At 44.4% G+C, this 18,103-nt stretch overlaps 1 protein-coding gene across 1 annotated transcript in view; it reads left to right on the forward strand.

Moving 5' to 3' along the window:
- Window positions 1-18,103, forward strand: part of LOC111154956 (raftlin, lipid raft linker 1) — a 192,721-nt gene that overhangs the window by 14,086 nt on the left and 160,532 nt on the right. The window contains exon 2 of the mRNA XM_022514919.1: window positions 3,409-3,561. Within this exon, the coding sequence (XP_022370627.1) occupies window positions 3,417-3,561 (145 nt within the window). The 5' untranslated portion in view covers window positions 3,409-3,416. The remainder of the gene's footprint in view (window positions 1-3,408; window positions 3,562-18,103) is intronic.

Here is an 18,103-nt window from a genome sequence, read left to right on the forward strand (position 1 = left end):
ACTTACCACCAACCCAGCAGTCCCACTTCTAGGTGTTACCCTGGAGAAATGAAACTTATGTCCTCATAAAAGCCTTTGTGAGTGTTTATAGGCACTTTATTCATAATCAACTGGAACAACCAAAGTGTCCTTCGGAGTGTGGATGGCTAAATCAGGGCCCCTAAATGTAGGCAATCTCGACTGGTGTTCTCCTGAGGAGGCAGCGGGCCATGGTCATTTTGAACAAACTTGGTGAATAAGTTACCTATTGAATGATGAATCACCCTAAAACTTAAAGGCTTAGAACAGAAACAATGGTGTATTTTGCTCAGGGATCTGCAGTTTTGGCAGGGTTTGGTGAAAACAGCTTGTCTCTGCCTTACATGGTGTCAGTGTCTTGACTGAGGCAAAGGCTCAGTTTCCAAGATGGCTCACCAGCAAGATGGCTGGCAAGTTGGTACTGGCTATAGGTTCCTCTCCACATGGGCCTCCCTTTGGGGCTGCTTGGGCTTCCTCTTGGCATGGTGGCTGGGAACCAAGAACAGGCATCCCAAGGATCAAGAAGTAGGTGCTTCCACTTTCTTGAGGCCCAGGTCCAGAAGCTGGCACTGTGTTATTCTGCCGTATTGTATTGGTCAGGCAACCATGGAGCCCAGATTCAAGGTGGTGATGTAGACCCCACCTTTCAATGGCAGGAGTGTCAAAGGATTAGGGGGCCATATTTCAAAGCCATTATCCTTACCATTTACCTTCTGCCCTACTAGAGACCTTAACTCCTGAGGGAGATGTGCTTCCACTGAGATAGATGCTCCCTGAATGCCGTGCCCTCTACTCTTCCCTCTACCTCCCACCTTTCACTGCTCTCAAAGGCCCATACCCATCCCTTGCCCCAAGCTCCTTGTGGGATTCTAGCATGAGCATGGGAACCTCACATAGTAAACAGTAATGTTAGGCACTCTTCTGTCTTATTTTTCCCACTTTTGTAAGCTAGATCTTCCTTGTTTGAGCATTGTTGGGACTGTGGTAGCTATTTTTAGAGTGATATGAAAATCTTTACTATTTTGACAGTGGAGGGGGATGGTAGAAGAACACAGGAAGGAACTAGAAGGAACACAGGTGTGCCAGGAGTGAATAAGGTAGGGCCCTCACCACAAAAGAGGAGGAGGAACTAATTCACACTAAGGTTTTATTGACTCACAATTGCTTCATATGTCAACCTTCTCAGAGAGAGTCGTGCTATAAAAGCAGTTGCTTTACCAGTGTTGCACGTATTCCAAAGAAATTAATCCCTAAGTTTGAGACCTTGAGGATTCACCCATACTGCTGTTTTACTGCAAGCTGGAACTGTTTATCTTTTCTGTGTCAGATCACATGCATTATTTACCCAGAACCTTGTCAAGTCCTGTGATACAAGCACAGTGCCCTTCGGGGTGAACTTGGGCAGAGATCTTAAGTTTGGGACAATCTGACTGAAACCTTAAACTCCAAGTTTAAAATCGGGAGAATTTTTCTGATGCTTCTTGGAACACCATCCCCCACCTCCTTCCACCTCCTTAACTTTTTCGAGTCTTTTTGCTCATCCTGGTAATCCTCTCCTCTTTTTTCTTGATTGTCAGGGAACCTGTCCTTTATAGAAAATAATAAATTATACTAAAATGTTAGTGGCTACCATAAGCTTAGTTTGTTGCTCTTCCTATAGACATATCTGTGGTTTCAAAGGAGATCCTAAGGGGCAACGATTCTGATTTCAAAGAAATGAATCTCTAATGCTAGAATTGACCAATAGGATAACAAGAATGGGAGCATTATTGAGGGAGATGATTCTTTTTTTGAGGGTCCCAAACTCTCAGTCTCTCTTAGGGAGGTAGGTGTGTAAGTGACTTACTTGGTGAGCCTCTGGGTTATTTCCAGTTCTGTTCGGGTGGTAACAGTGTTCATCTTGCTAGGTCACCTGTTCCCCAGTACACAGGAGCCTTCCTGTCCACTTTTCTTCTGCTTAGCCTCAGCAGATGCCACTTGGCTTGCTTTTTAGTAGTTAAATATGCAGCCTCTGTATATATCAGCTGTTCTATCTGCAGACCTACAGAGTATTTTACAAGTAATCAGTTCATGCAGATTGCACATAAATCACGTCTGCCCTGGCCCTTTGGACACTAATGTTCCCTTATTAAGGCATAAGTAAGCCTTCCTGTTCTCATCCATCCTTCCAGACTTTTTTTAATTACTGAAAAGTATAGCCTGGTTGTCACGATACCACTCTCTTCCACTGCTCCCTTCCCCCTAAACACTCATTGCTTTTCTGAGGGTCGTTTTGTTTTTCTGGAACTTGCCAGTTTGCTCTAGGAAGCTGGGTACCTTGTGAATGGATTAAGCAAAAGGAAATTCTTATCTCTAAAAGGAAGCAGTCACCACGTTTCTGTTTGTGATATTCTTGGCCAGTTCATATTTTTGTGAAATATGTTCTGATGGCAGCTCTGGTACCCCAGAGAAAGGGGAAAGTACTGGTCATGCGCCGTGCACAAAAGGAAAATATCTTCTGCTGACGTCTGGGGAGTGGATAAAAAGTCGTTTCATGGATGTCAATCTGCCTAAATAAACAGAGAACCCTCCTTATTTTTAATCTCTCAAAAGGCTGGGAGCTGAGCCCACCCTAATATGCACATTATCCTAACATTTCTCCATTTTTCTTTCAAACCGTCACCACAGATCTTCGCTCTAATACACGTGGATTTCTGCTTCCAATTTCTCTGGCCCTGCTATTAGTGTTCAAGCCAGTCTTCATTTTGGTCTAAAATGACTCTCTTAAGAACATGGAAGCATACTATTATTTCCTGTGGTTTGGTCTAAAAAGAATAAAAGGGGGACTTTTAGATGAGGCCCATCAAAATACCACCGTCTACTTTTAGAGATGTTTTATGAATATAAATTCCTGTCTAAATAATTACTGTTGGAGTTTGGAAATTGTGCCAACAACTTATTATTCTCTCTTAGCAATCACAGCAAAAGTGACATGTCTCTTGTTTTGTTTTTTCTTTTCAGATGGGCTGACACCATAATGTACCATATTGCTTTTAAGATCTCATTTTTTAATCATGTGTACAGATTAGAGTGGAACTGAGGCGCTCTGAGGTATTATTTTCCCCAGCTAGGGGAAAAAAGATAGAAAGCAGGTATGGTTTTGGTGTCATTATAGAAGTGCTGGATGGCTGGTAATGGTGTCCTCACAGAAGGAGAAGCCAGCCTGAGCCCTGTGCACAGCTCCTCCGTGTTGGGGTCAGACACTGAATTATACTCTGGGTTCCATAGAGGCTGAGGTCCTCCATGTAGTCTTCAGGGACATATGGGGTCTTTTATACTGTGGTGTTTAAAAACAAAATCTCAGGGGAAAAAAAATCACTCTCTTGTCCTTTTTTTGGTTTCTGCTGGCAGCTGCTGAAATGGGTTGCGGATTGAACAAGTTAGAGAAACGCGATGACAAACGGCCTGGAAACATCTATTCGACTTTAAAGAGGCCTCAGGTGGAAACCAAGATAGATGTGTCCTATGAATACCGCTTCCTGGAGTTCACGACCTTGAGTGCTGGTGAGTATAGGCGGCCCTAGCTCCCAATGGCCGGAGAGCTCAGACCCAGCCCCATGCCAGAGGTCCCCTCCCACCCTGTCCCAGGAGGAGGAGGAGGAGATGAGCGGGGTTGGGGGGGTGGCTATGGGGAACTGGAAAAGTTGGACCTTTGAAAAGGTACTGCTTACAGAAATCCAGATTTTTATGTGGAACTTTTCACTTTTTAAAAGATAGTTACTAATTTATAATGTAATAAGTTAAAAGCAGGCGTGAGTCAACTCGTACAGACATTGCAGGAGGTCCACGTTTAGCCCACAGGCCAACTAGTTTGCAGACTCTGTATCGTAGCCAGCTGTGTGCAAAAGGAAAATTTACCTTATCCCCTATTAATGTGCTTGTCCGCCCAAATTTACCTGCCTGTTGTCTGGCATCTTTCAAGAGTGCTTGTCCATCCAGGCTTGGCTTCCCCTTGTCTGAGCTGCAGGGTATCTGGGTCACCCCACTAACAGTGTCACAGTGGCCCTGAGGTGACTGGCAAGTGATAGTGTTTTCACCCAGAGCATTTGATGAGCACAACTGTGTGCACAATGTTGGGCTGTTGCTGTGGGGGGATCGTGCAGTCTGTTCAGGTTTCCTGGAGCCTCTTACCTAGTGCGAGAGAAGACTCACACTCATGAAAAATCAAAGCAACAAAAAACCTCAATAGACTATAATTTTAAGTAATTGTAAGCATCTGCTCACATCATGATCCCAGCGTCCTGAGATCGAGTCCCGTGTGAGACTCCTTGTTGGGCAGGAAGGCTGCTTCTCCCTCTCCCACTCCCCATGCTTGTGCTCCCTCTCTCTCTCTCCTCTCAAATAAATAAAACCTTAAAATAAAATGTGTCTACAGAAGAGGAAAGATCATTCTTTTGGTGTAGGAGGCAGTCCCTAAAAGTTGCACACAAACAGGAGTGCTAACTAACTCAAACATCTTGCCACTTTCTTCCTGGGCTGCTGGGCATATTTTAAGCTTCTATTAGCAGAGAAGAGAATTCGTGGGAAAAGCCCTCATAGTTGGGGTTTGAGTCTGGCTCTGCGGTGGAGTAACTGGGCTTCAGTCAGGTGAGCACATGAATACCCGCCTCGCAGGGCTGCTGTGGAGATCAGAGGAGGACAGGCCTGAGAAGCTCTTAGCACAGTATAGGCACGTAGTGGAGCAGCTAGTGTTTCGTCCACTCCTGTTCCTGCCACGACCGTCTCTGTGCCTATCCTCCCACCGCCTCTTGATCCCTGAGAGACATGGCTGGCTGGGGGTCTCCGCAGGGACTTTCTGTCTACCCCTGCGTGTCACACACACTGAGCCCTGCGTCTTTCTCATCAGATGGGCTTCTTGCCGGTGCCCTGGGTAAATATGTCACCACCGTCCTCTCAGACTTGGCACCTTAGTCATCAGTGACCATGCCTTGTCCTTAGCCACAATTTCCATTGTGTCACCCAAGCCTGTTGAAACTGCTTCTGAAAATGCCTGTAATGTAGCTGATGTAACAAAAGCAAATCTGTACACAAAGTCGTTGGGAGCATTTGGTCACTCATTATTTGGTGAACATTTGAGTGCCTGCACAGTTCAGGCCTTATAGAATGACGAAGGAGAAAACCAAAGTGTGTGTAGGAGAAGAGGACAAAAGGAAATAGGACAACATGTTAAGTATTGATTGTTAGGAAGTTGAGAATATGGGGGGATTCTTTTTTCACAAATATATATATTTTTTGCATCCTTTATTATTAAGAAGAGTATGTTTTACTCACAGAGACCTTCATGAAGCTGTGCCCTCCTCTGTGTACACATTTCTCTGTCACTGACACTGGAGTTATCTCCCTCACCTCCTGATTTGTTTGCTGCCTTGCTGCATTGTGCTTTCTTTGATTGAATTACCTTTTGTTTTCTGATTATGAAATGAACATACCTCCATTATAAAAAAGTTAGAAAAATGTTGGACAAATCCCAACTGATCTCTTTCTTCTACCCTTGTCCCCTAGAGATCATGTCACTTTTCCACTCGAAGCCCTGCTGTGGCTCCCCTCCCTGCTCTCCATCCTCATGCCCCGGATGTTTGTCCTGTGTGTTCTGCCATTCCAGCCTTCTTGTTTCTTGAACCCTCCAGGCCTCCTCAGGGCCTTTGCACTACTTGTCCCTCTGCCTGGGAGTCCTCCCAGATACATCCTTGGCTCAAACCCTTAACTCCCTCTTTTCTTTGAAACAAAACCTTCCTTGACCACCTATTTAAAATTTCTACTTACCCTCTGACTCTCCATTCCTTTGCACTCTTGATTTTCTCCATGACACTTCCTATCATCTAACATGCTGTATACTCCACTTACTATTCTTTGTTGCCATATTTGTGGTCTGCCTTCTTTCATTAGATGGTAGAATCCTTCTAATAAGTTCAGGGTTATGTCTGTTTTACCCTCTGCTGTACCCTCAATAGTTAGAACAGTGCCTGGCACATAGTGGATAATCAATAAATATTTGTTGAATGAATACTTAATATATATTTTCGTGCCCTGCTTTTTTGTAGCTTAACATTGTACAGTGAAGCAGTACCCTGTCGTACCATATGTTCTCAAAATATGATTTAATGGCTATATATGATTTAATCACTCAGCATACCATAATTTATTTAACGGTCTTCTTTTATTGGACATTTAAGTTATTTCGGGCTTTGGGCTATTATAAATAATGCTGTGATAAGCAGCACTGTCCATAAATCTTTGTGTGCATTTTTTATTATTTCCTCAGGAATTACTGAGTTGAAAGATATGAATGTCAGGACTCTTGATAAATTGCCAGATGGCCCTCTAGATTTGTGTAAAACACAAATCTGATCATGCTGAATCCTTCAGCTCGTTCCCTTGATGCCCTGGAGAGCCCTCCTGGTGCTCAGGGCCTTCCCCAGCTCAGCCTTGCCCTTTGTGGACCGTCCCCTACTCCTGCCTTGGAGAAGTGGGCTGTGTCCCCCACCCTCAACCCAGCTTCCACTCCTACACAGGGCCCGCCCCACCCCTCATTCCTTCCAGAGTCCCACCCACCGGAAACCGTTCTTTCCCGACATCCATCCCATCGCCATTACTCTCTTCTGCATGCCTCCCGTTTGTCAGTACCATCCTTACGACACTTTTATTACATCATACATTAAATGTATTTGTGTTTCCTCGAGGGCAAAGATCAAGCCTTGCTTATCTTTCTGTGCGTCTTTCTTGTTCACACTTTTTAGCTGAGAAGAGCGTGTCCTAAGTAACTGGGTTTGAGTAAACCAAAGTGTTACATAGGCTGACTTGCTTCCCTGGCAGCCTGTCAAATTCTTTTCCAGAAGTTCTAATGGGATCACTTGGTATTGCTCCAGAATGGAGCCAGCATTGGTTGAGAACATACTATGTGCTCAGTCCTGTGATGGCTCATTATGTCTTCCCAACTTTTTCAACTTTATCGAAATATAATTTAAACATATTACACTGCATGTATTTAAAATGTTCAAACCCAGGAAACTATGACCTCATCATAGTTGCATAGATGCAAAACATTTCCGTCCCCCACAAAGTTTCTTCATGCCCCTTTGTAATCACTCCTATTTTTTGCATCCCTCCTTCCCCAGACAACCAATGATACACTTTCCATCACTGATTTTATTTTCTAGGATTTTCTATAAGTGGACTCATGTTGTACATACTCTTTTTGGTGTGTCTTTTTCTACTGGGCTTACTTATTTTGAGATTCATTGTGGGTTTTTTTTAAGATTTTATTTATTTATTTGACAGACAGATCACAAGTAGTTAGAGAGGCAGGCAGAGAGAGAGAAGGGAGGAAGAAGGCTCCCTGCTGAGCAGAGAGCCTGATGCGGGGCTCGATCCCAGGACCCTGAGATCATGACCTGAGCCGAAGGCAGAGGCTTTAATCCACTGAGCCACCCAGGCGCCCCTCATTTGTGTTTTTTTTTTTAATTTTTAAAGATTATTTATTTATTTGAGAGAGAGAGAGAGAATGAGAACGTACACACAAGTGGGGAGGAGGGGCAGAAGGAGAGGGGGAAGCAGACTCCTCACTGAGCAGGGATCCCAATGCGGGGCTCGATCGCAGGACCCCAGGATTATGACCTAAGCTGAAGGCAGTTGTTTAACTGACTGACCCACCCAGATGCCCCATCTGTATTGTTTTGTCTATAGTAGTTCACATTCTTATTTTATGACTGATAGCATTCTCTTGTGTGGATATACCACAGTTTCTTTATCCATTCACCTGTTAAAGAACATTGGGTCATTTCTGTTTGGTTTATTACAAATTAACATTCATCTTTGTGGGGCTTCTTATGTCATTTTATTCTCACAGAAACCCAGCGAGGTATATGAGTGCACGCATTCCTTTTCTGCAGATGGGTAACCAACACTCAGAGAAGTTAAGTAACTTTTTTGAAGATGCAGTGCTAGGAAGTGATGGGGGTGAAATATAAACTTTGACCTCTTGGGCCCCGGAGCTCTTGTGCCTCATAAATGGCAAGGCAGTAGACAAATAGGCTTTACCACCAAATAGAATGTTCTCTTTAGAAAATTTATGTTATGATGTTGAGGGCCATAAGGCTATTCCTCTTCCATGCAGTTTTGGTGCCGTGGAAGATTTTTAAGTAGCACTTGATAGATTTCATTCTCATGGAGAAAATGTTCATTTAACTAATAAATTATAAGTCGGAGAAAGGGTGTAGGCCCCTCCTACCCAGTGGCTTAGGCAGGAAGGGGACATGTGCACTTTTATAAAAGTCAAAATCAGAATTCACACTGCTCCATTTGTCTCTTACTTAGAGCTCAGTGCTACTGGGGATGATACTGGAACCTTCAACCTCGTTTGTTGGGCTGACTGAGGTGAAAAGCAGCGGGATTCTTGAAGTGAAGCACAGAAGCTATCAAAAATCTCAATTCTGAATGATTTGATTGGGTCTTAAATTTTCAGTAAAGTCTGGTCACCAAGGGATGAACATGCCCTTTGATGGGTTTCATCACAGATAGAGGCCCATAAGGCACCACAGTCTCTTCTTGGCAAAATGGTGCCTCATTATCCCTTTCATACATACGTTTTGCCAGCTTCTCTGTGCCAGGCCCCTCTCATGCCACTTGAAAGCTACCTGTGTCAGCTCCATGAGAACCTGTTGTGTTTTATACATGTTTGGTGCTGGGGACAGTTGGCACAGGAGTGCCCTGAATAATGAGGTTAGTGCCCAGGGCTTGATTTTGCTCAAAACATGTGGTCTTATGCTGTCCTATACAGGAGCCACCAGCCATGTGTCTGTTTAAATGTAATAATTAAAATGAAATAAAATTAAAAATTCGACTCCTCTGTCACTCTAGCCACATTTCAAGTGCTTAACAGCTAATGTAGCAGGCGGCACCTGTATTGGACAGTGCAGGTAGAAACCATAGCCACCATCATGGTAAGTTCTGTGGGGTTGTGCTTCTTTAGTCCGTTTTCGAGGGAGGGTAATTTGGTTCCAGGTCTGAATCTGCATCTCTGATTCAGATAAGTGGGCCATTTTATTATGAAATTTTGCCTATGGGTCCAGTAGGGACCGTAAGATGACAATTCATTGATTCCACAGACACTTACTGAATGTTGACCAGAGGCCAAATGTTGTGTTCTGAGGACATACGGATGAACCACACAGGAGGTATTCCCAGTTGCCTTCATTAGATCTGTTGCTATAACAAAATACTCCAGACTGGGCAGCTTAAACCACGGAAATTTATTTTTTCACAGTTCTGGAGGCTGAAAGACTGAGATTAGAGGGCCGGCATGGTTGGGTCTGGTAAGAGTTGTCTTCCTGGCTTATAGATGGCCACCTTCTTGTGGTGTCCTCACATGGCCGAGAGAGAGGGACAAAGAGTGAATTCTCTCATGTCCCTTCTTCTTCTTCTTCTTCTTCTTTTTTTAAGATTTTATTTATTTTATTTGACACAGAGAGAGAGCATATAGGCAGGCAGAGTGGCAGGCAGAGAGAGAGGAAGAAGCAGGCTCCGTGGTGAGCAGAGAGCCTAACACGGGGCTCTATCCCAGAACCCTGGGATCGAGACCTGAGCTGGAGACAGACACTTAACTGACTGAGCCACCCAGGTGCCCTGTCAAGTCTCTTTTTATAAGGACATGAATCATATCAGATTAAAGCCCCTTTCTTATGCCCTCACTCAACCTTAGTTACTTACAACAGACAGTCACATTGGGGTAGGACTTTTGAAAGGGACACATTCAGCCCATAGCATCAGTCTAATCCACTAGTCTAGATTGGTTCACATCCCTTACAGATGAAGAACCAGGTGATTATAGGACTTCATGCTAATGTGATGGTGATAGAAGGGTCATGGTAGCCCCCAGTCTTGTTGGAAGTGTGTGTGTGATGAGGAAGACTTGAGATCTTTAGGCGTATTGGGATTTAGCCAGGCAGAAGATTGAGAGTGGAAGAAGATGGTTTTTTCAGGACAACCTTTGGGAAGGTCAGAACCTGAAGACAACATTGCATATATGGGAAGCTGTAGGCAGTTCAGTTAGGTTGGAGTATGACCTTTGGGAGAAGTAAGTGGAGGTCAGATGACTAAAGATCTTAGGTCTTGGACTGAGAAGTCTAGCTTTCTCAAGAATGCTGAAGGTTTTTAAGGTGGGAAGAGGGTGGGTGACATGATTAAATTCACATTCTGGAAAGCTTGCTCTGGGTTTACAATGAAAGAGAAAGAAAAAGGTAAAACTGGAGAAGGAGAAACCATTTGGAAGCCGTTGCAGTCATCAGACAAGGGGTGAAAGTGGCCTCTGTTGAGAGAGTGGCAGGGGGACAAGAGGAGTGGGTGGGGAGTCAGGAGAGATTAGGAGGTGGTCCCGGGGACTGGCTGGCCAGTAAGGGAAAGTGGGGACTGGAGGAGTGGGTGGTGTGCTGGGCGCCTACCCACTGGATGCTCAGATTCACTTTAAAGAATTTTCAAATGACACATTCACTCCAACATCCAAGTAGCACTGGGAGTCAGAAGGAAAGCATAATTTTCTCCTCCTCCTCCCTCCCCCTCCTTTTTTTTTCCAGAAGAGATAATTGCCTTGGTATGCAGTAAGTGGTACCAGAACCCAGTGTTTCACACAGGATTTACTCTTTCACACAGGATTTTTCTACTGCTCATGAAAGAGCGCCCAGTGCCTACCTGTCAGATGCACTGAATGGTGTCTCAGTATATTTGTTCACATACATGTATTAAGGTACAACTTCTGAGCCATGAAATACACCCATAGTAAGTGTGTGGTTTGATGAGTTTTAATAATTGTAACCACCCATGTAACCATCAGCACACTTTAGATAGAGAACTTTCCTGTCACCCTAGAAAATTCCCTCATGCCTCCCCTTAGCCCATGCTCCAGACAACTGCTGATCTGTGTTCTGTCACAATAAATTAGTTTTGCCTCTTTTAGAACAACATAGGAATGGGATCATACAGTGTATCATCTTTTGTGTCTGACTTCTTTGTGATTTGTCTGGCTGTCATATGTATTAAGAGCTCATTCCCTTTTGTTTCTGAATAAGATTCCATTGTTTAGCTGTGCCACGATTGGTTTAATTGAACATTGGGCTGTTTCCAGTTTGGGGCTATTATCAAAAAACCTGCTATGAACATTTGTGAGCAAGTCTTGTGTGGACATATGTTTTCATCTCAGTTGGGTAAATAAGTAGGAGTGGAATTGCTGGATTGTTTGGTAAATGTATGTTTACCTTTGTAGGGAACTGCCAACTGTTTTCCAAAATAGTTGCACCATTGAACATTTCCAACAACGATGCGAGAGAATTAGGAGCTTCATTTTTTACATGTCATAGTAAGACCTACTGTTTATTCAGCACCAAGTGCTGTATTCGTCAATTTTATTTTTTTTCTAAAGAAATTTTTTTAAGATTTTATTTATTTATTTGACAGACAGAGATCACAAGTAGGCAGAGAGGCAGGCAGAGAAAGGAGAAAGCAGGCTCTCTGCTGAGCAGAGAGCCCTACGCGGGGCTCGATCCAGGACCCTGGGATCATGACCTGAGCCGAAGGCAGAGATTTAACCCACTGAGCCACCCATGCACCCTGTATTCATCGATTTTAAAAACTAACAACAATCTCAGGGGCTACGTAGTTACCTTCATGGTGTAGAGGAGCAAATGCAGATCTTGAGTTTCAAGACCCACTTGCTCTCGGCCAGCAGCATGATGGATGTTTGGAGCCGTCGCTCTGGGCTCTCATGGTTCCTGGATCTCTTGTGCACTGGCTGGACTGAAGCGAAGTTGAAGGGCTTCAACATGAGAAAGTTGAAAAGATCCTCCTGCTCCATTGCCTGTCTTCTTCAGGCTCATGTTCTGTTTCTCCTCCTAAATTCTTGTAAATAAAGCATTCCTGTGACATGCATTACAATTTCTAGGATTAGTTCACATTGCCACATTTTAAAAATTCCCGACTTTGTGGTTTTCCTGTCCAAGAGGTCTTAAAGAGCTGAACTTTGGGATTCTTGCTTAGACATTGTGCTGACCAGGCTCATGCTTGGATTTTGGCTGCCAGCATTTTGGCCTTCAGCTCTGTATATATATTTGGGGTGGTCATGATCATGTCACAGAATGAAATTCCTGATTCTAAACATGCAGCTTGCACACTGAGTCATTTTAGGGTCCGGTTTTTATTTAACTTCCAGTCTGGGGTAACCTTAGCCCTCTCGGCAACTACAGAAGCAGCTAACAATCTTTGTCTGATTTAAGTTGTCCTTTTCATCTCGCTCCACAATCAGGAAAAAGACTAATATAAAAGGATGGATCATAATTTACGTTAAGGCCTAGAAATTAACAGATTCAAGTGTTTGAGGCCTATTGGGTGCCTAATGGCTAGTTATAATTCCTGGTGCTGGTAGCCTGTCAGATTTCATGGGTCATGAAGGGAGGTGATAAGCAAGATCGAAGATACCACCCAAAAATAATGTGAACCTTCAGAGAAAGATGGAGAGCTTTTAGGATATATCATTTCCTTAAAGTCACCTCCAGCTTGGGGCGAATCAGAATCACCCAGAGGGCCCTCAGAACCCAGAAGTCCAGGCCCCAGCCCCAGAGTTGCTGATCCATTAGGTCTGGGGCAAGGCCAGAGAACCTGCGTTTGTAACAAGTTCCCAGGGGGTGCTGGGGTCCACGTTTAGACAACCTCCAAAGACCAGGTGGAGTGCAGATTTCTTTTATCTGAGTGGGTATGGCAGAATAAAAAAGCTATGATTTTTAAGCATAAAATAAAGCCAATAAATCCTTACCTACCTCACTGTATATTATGACTTACTCATAACTTATTTCCTTTAAGTAGCTTGTAATATATTTGGAAGGACAGGCCGTACTCATTAAGACAAAAAGTAGTACGGGTGGATACAATGATTCTCAAACTTTGCTTAAAAAATTCTCATGCCCACCCTAACACCGCCCCCCCCACCCCGCCCAATTCAGTCTGTCTTAGGGAAGGGACGGAGATGTCAGTACTGTAAGAAACTATGGGCGATGCCGGTGCACAGCTGTGGTTGAGAACGAGTGAGTGGGCATTTGTAAAGTGCTAGGTGGTTGGTATAAGTGTGGGCACCCCAGCTGGTTACCTCCAGGTGGGTCACACGTGTTGAGATTTTGTTTCCCGTCAGCCTTGGGACTGTTTGAATCTCCTGCAGTTTGCCTCCAGGTCCCCGATGTCTGGTTTCTTTCCCCAGAGTGCTGAGCGATTGTGTGACCTGGTATAGGTTGGGAAGCTCTGGAATGAACAGTTCCAGACTTTAGCAGTTCTCAAAGTTTTTTGAGAACTTTAAAGTTCTCAAACTTTAGCAACACCAGAATCACTTGGTGGGCTTGCGGGGACATGGGTGGCTCAGCCCCTACCCCTAGAATTTGTCATTCTGAAGTTCTGGGGTGGGGCCCAAGATTGTGCATTTCTAGCAATTTCCCAGGTTATGCTTCTGCTTGCTGTTGCTGCTACGGGGACCACGCTGAAATCCACTGGGCTAGGCCACGCACAGTGAATTCCCCCGAGCTGCAAAAAACCTCCTTCTTTTCTGAGTTCTTTCTGTCTGAGTTGTAACTGAAACCCAACTGTCCCTAGTGGATACGCCACCTCCCCAGGGCACCCCCAAACCTTAAATGGTTATCCATCAGAAAAGCCAGTGCTTCTCAGTTTGGCTCCCTTTTATCAATGCTTCCTCACGTCTCCTAACAGCCATTCCATGAATCTACTCGCTGTTCCTGAAATGGACCCACACAGTCCTGCCCCTCTCTCTCTACAAGTACTGCCATCCACATGGAGCGATCCCGCCTTCCACCACACTCCAAGTCTGGGTCCTCTCTCTCCTTCAAGATCCAGGGAAAGCTTTCCCTCCTTCAGGCTGTCTTCCCTGAAAGCCCAGCCCCGGAGGCCGGCCAGCCACTGTGGAGGGGGACTCTAGAGAACACAAGAGGGAAGGATGGATGCGGGGATGACAGGCTGCATCTATGGGAATGAGTGTTAGCGAAGCGGTTACTTGATGCTGCTTAAGGAAGAGGAGTGAGAGGTGGGTTTAGGGAACAGTTTCTTGCTGGCCAACGGGTTTGTAATCAGTGGTCTGGGGTCTGCAGGCAGCCCCTTCTTGGCTCAGAGGCCCGGCTAGTGAACGCTTCCAGGTCATCAAGGGCTGGAGGGCATAGCCTGGCTTGCCACAGAACTGTGGCTCTGGCCAGCACACTGGCCATATGAGCTCAGTTATATCCCCAATATCTAGATAGACTTTTATTTTCAGTTACATAGCTCATCACACTTAGCTCTAACCATGCCGTCTTAGAAGGTCTGTAGGCTGTGGTTGGGCCCCACCAGTCACATGGGTCAGCCTCTTCCTGGGCTGACCAGAACCAGAAAGGTTCTGGAAGCCTTTGCCTTAATAAGGCCACCACCACCTCTGTTCTTTGCACCCCTTTTCTTTTCCTTTGCCTTGCCCTTGCCAGCCCAATCAGGCCCCATACAAATGACTAGAGTTGAAAACCTAGAACAGGAGTAAATGGGTGAGCTCAAGTCTGGGATGGATCAGGGAGTGGGCTAGGAGTGACACTTGGCTGCAGGGGGCCTACAGGTGTGGGTCCCCCTCTGTAGGGAAGCCTGACACAGGAAGGTATTGAAAGCAAGGAAAAGACTAGGGGGATGGGGTGGGGTGGTTATTTGCATTACAGGAGGATTCTTGGTTTAAAGTGGGTTTCGTCATGGGGTTCCTTTAGATGGAGCCTCAAGTGCCCTGAAGTGTTTGTTTTGCCATCCTTAATGAGGTATTTATTACCTCTCTCTAAATATGATACCTGCAGCTTTAGAACATAACCAATTCATTTATAATATTTGCAGCCCTTCAGCAGAACTGAACATAAAGTCATTGAGGTAGATGGCATTTTTTCTTTTTCTGGTAAAACAAACAAAGCAATCAACCTTGAAGCAAAATGTCAGAAGCCATAAAGGAGGGGAGGAGGAGGGATAGAAGGAAGGCCCAAAGGCAGCCCCTTCTTGGCTCTTGATGTTACAGCGTAAGGCAGGAAATCCCCTGGTCTGAATTGGGGATAATGGCTCTTTGCATCCCGTAAACCTTAAGCTCATCCCTAGGGGAGAGTCTTCCTGCGCAACCCTGAATCTTAATGGCAGAAAGGCTCTTCCGTGCCTGTGCGCTCTTTTGGCTCGCGTAGGATCCCTTGCAGATGATAAGATTGTGAAAGGAGCAATGGGCCTGGATGTGATTGGTATCATTACTATTATTATTATTATTATTGATAACAATAGCAATAGTAAGAACAGCTAATGAGCTACACACTGTGCTCTGTGCAAATGAATCTTCACAGGATCCTGATTTTACGGAGGAATAAACGGGGCTCAGAGAGGTTACCCCAGGATGTTGATGGTCACACAGCAAATACATGACAGGGCTAGACTCAGAACTCAGACTTGCCTTCTTCAAATCCTTTGCTCGTAAGCAGTGTTGGCTGTATCCCAGGTCTCTCTGGTACAGATTTGAGGTCTGGTGGACTCTAACGTGTCATTCGAAGGCCCCACTGTGCTGGCCCTCCTTTAGACTGAGCCCTGCTCTAAGGAGAACTCACCTATGTGTTTTGCTGAATGAGGTACTGGGGATGAAAACAGCAACTGCGTGTTATGCTTAAACTTGTCCTATCGATGGGGAGGCTCCATCACAGGGAGATCGAGCAGGTCGCATCCTGAGCTTCCGTCTTCTGATTCCATGTGACCTGTGGGTCTTGCTGCCACTGACGACCCTCAGGGTCTGGGCCTCGGAAGCCATGTGAAGATCACACAGTCCATCACGGGTTGGGAACCACTTTCTTATTTGCCAAGATCACGAATGTGGTTAATAACCCGCTAGAGTACAGTGTTGGCTTCCATTTGTTGCTGGTTTTCAAACAGGGCTGTTTGACCTCTAGCTCAGATTTGGAAGGCTGGGTCTAAACTCGGGTACGTGTGGATGGCTGCCACTTAGTCCCGGTTTTGTCACTGTGCCAAGCCGAGAGGTTATCCTGTGCTGAATATAGACTCCTCCTTTGCTGAAAATAGTATGTGCAGTAGGGTAGGGAAACATTTTTCTTTCCTAGAAAATCACTCCTTGCTGCTCTAGGTAGCATCGACTTCTGTGAAACCATCTGTTCCTCCCAGTATAATTTCCAGGCTATTAGATTAAACAGTTTCTCCTGACCCACTTTCGGCTTCTGGTTCCTTTCGCCGTTCATTAATAAATTGTGTAGCAGAGTTTTCGTGGAGAGCGTGTGTGTTTATTTATTTAATTTCAGTTTGGGCAACAGCCATTGTTGGGGCTGTAAACTTATTTCATTTCCTACCCATGTTTCATTTTTGTTTCAGTTTCTGTAATTGCTAAGAGTTGGTTGGGTTTTTTTGTTTTGTTTTTAAGACTCATGAAAGGAAGTCAGTGGCATGAGTTATGAGTTGAGGTTCTGGTTTGGGAGGTGTGCTAAAAACAGACCCTGTTTTTTATACAGAAGATGCAGAGTGGTAAGGAAATCGGTTCCCATAAAACATGTCTGACTGCAGATAAATACACTTTTACAGAGTTTGTGGGGATTTTTAAAGATAAATGAGATAATATGCATGACATGGCTTTAAGCTTTTCCGAGCAAAGCGACTCTAATATATCTTCTCTATTGTTGTTGCTTTTGATAATGCAAGCAAGTCTATTAGTATTAATGTTATTGTTAAATATTCACTAATGGAGGTAATAAGATTAGATTTAAGAGGAAGGAAGGCATTCTTTGCATTCCTTTCTTAATGTAAAAATTCTTCTGCTCTTTCTCCCACCCCGCTACTCCAAAGCCAGACCAAGAAACAACCCTCAGTGTTGTGTGAGAACAGGCTTAGGTTTGCGTGTGTGTGTCTGTATGTGTCTGTGGGTCTGTGTGCAAGCAGTAAATTTCAGCGACTTAAGGCTGCCTTCAGTAAAATGACATTTCTTGGTGAGGACTGTTATCTGTCAAAGCAAAACCAAATTATTTTTCTGCGGAATTCATAAAAGCAGTGCTGTTGTAGTGGGAATAATTTTTACCTAATTTGGTTAAAATGGAACAGAAAACAAGTTAATGTTCTATGTATTCTACTAATTATTGTCTCTAGAGATATTACTTCAAAGAATTTTTATAAAGAGGCTTTCTCCAACACTTTGACCAGATTTCACGGATCCTTCAAAGAAAGGAAGCTTGTTGAAATTTCGTCTTGGAAATTTTTTCAAAAGCAGTTCTGGTGTGAAAAGCCAGAGGATTCTGGCTTTAAGTTGCATGTCACTGTCGTTATATCTAGAAAGTCATTTCCTCAGTTCCTCAGTGTTTTTACAGGTTAGATCTTCTGATAAATGAAACCTATGTAGATGATGGATACCTGCTATGCTTACCAGTTAGCTGAGATGTTTTCCCATTCTATTGCATGAACATACTTTTCAGGTGCATACATAGAATTTATTAGGAGGAGGATACATTAGTTTGGCAGCCTTCTTCTCCAAAAAAGGGAGGGAATTATTTTAGTGGGGCATCCCAGGGGTATATTCAGAGTTGCTTAGTAAGTATGAACTCGGCATGGCACAGGGTAGAACGAATGTTTCTTCTGATCCAAGACTGATAATATGCTCCTGAGGGGGCTGGCATACTTGGTCTGATGGACTTTCCTTAACGGAAAAAGCAGTCTTGTCTGACGGGCTTATTAGATAAAATTAATTCATTGGATGTTTACTGATTACCAATGTAATCATGTCCCTCCATGTAGGAACCGGTGTCTAAAACATTCCATCCAGTTCTACATTATTAATGTCCTAGCCCAGTGTCTGTTTTCTGCTATCTGGAAACCAGTCCAGTGTGGACACAGCCTTAACAGGGCTTGTGTGCTGTCTTGGAAAAGCATCTGCCTTAACTTCCCATGATTTATCTTGGACTCGGTAGGCTCTGTGTGGCTGGAGATTTGTCTGCTGTTTGGTGGGCACGGGAAGGCCCTGGAAATCAGATCGGAAGTCTGA

This window comes from Enhydra lutris, unplaced genomic scaffold (assembly GCF_002288905.1).
Source record: "Enhydra lutris kenyoni isolate GAN:26980312 unplaced genomic scaffold, ASM228890v2 scaffoldscaffold39, whole genome shotgun sequence".
Lineage (NCBI taxonomy): Eukaryota > Metazoa > Chordata > Mammalia > Carnivora > Mustelidae > Enhydra > Enhydra lutris.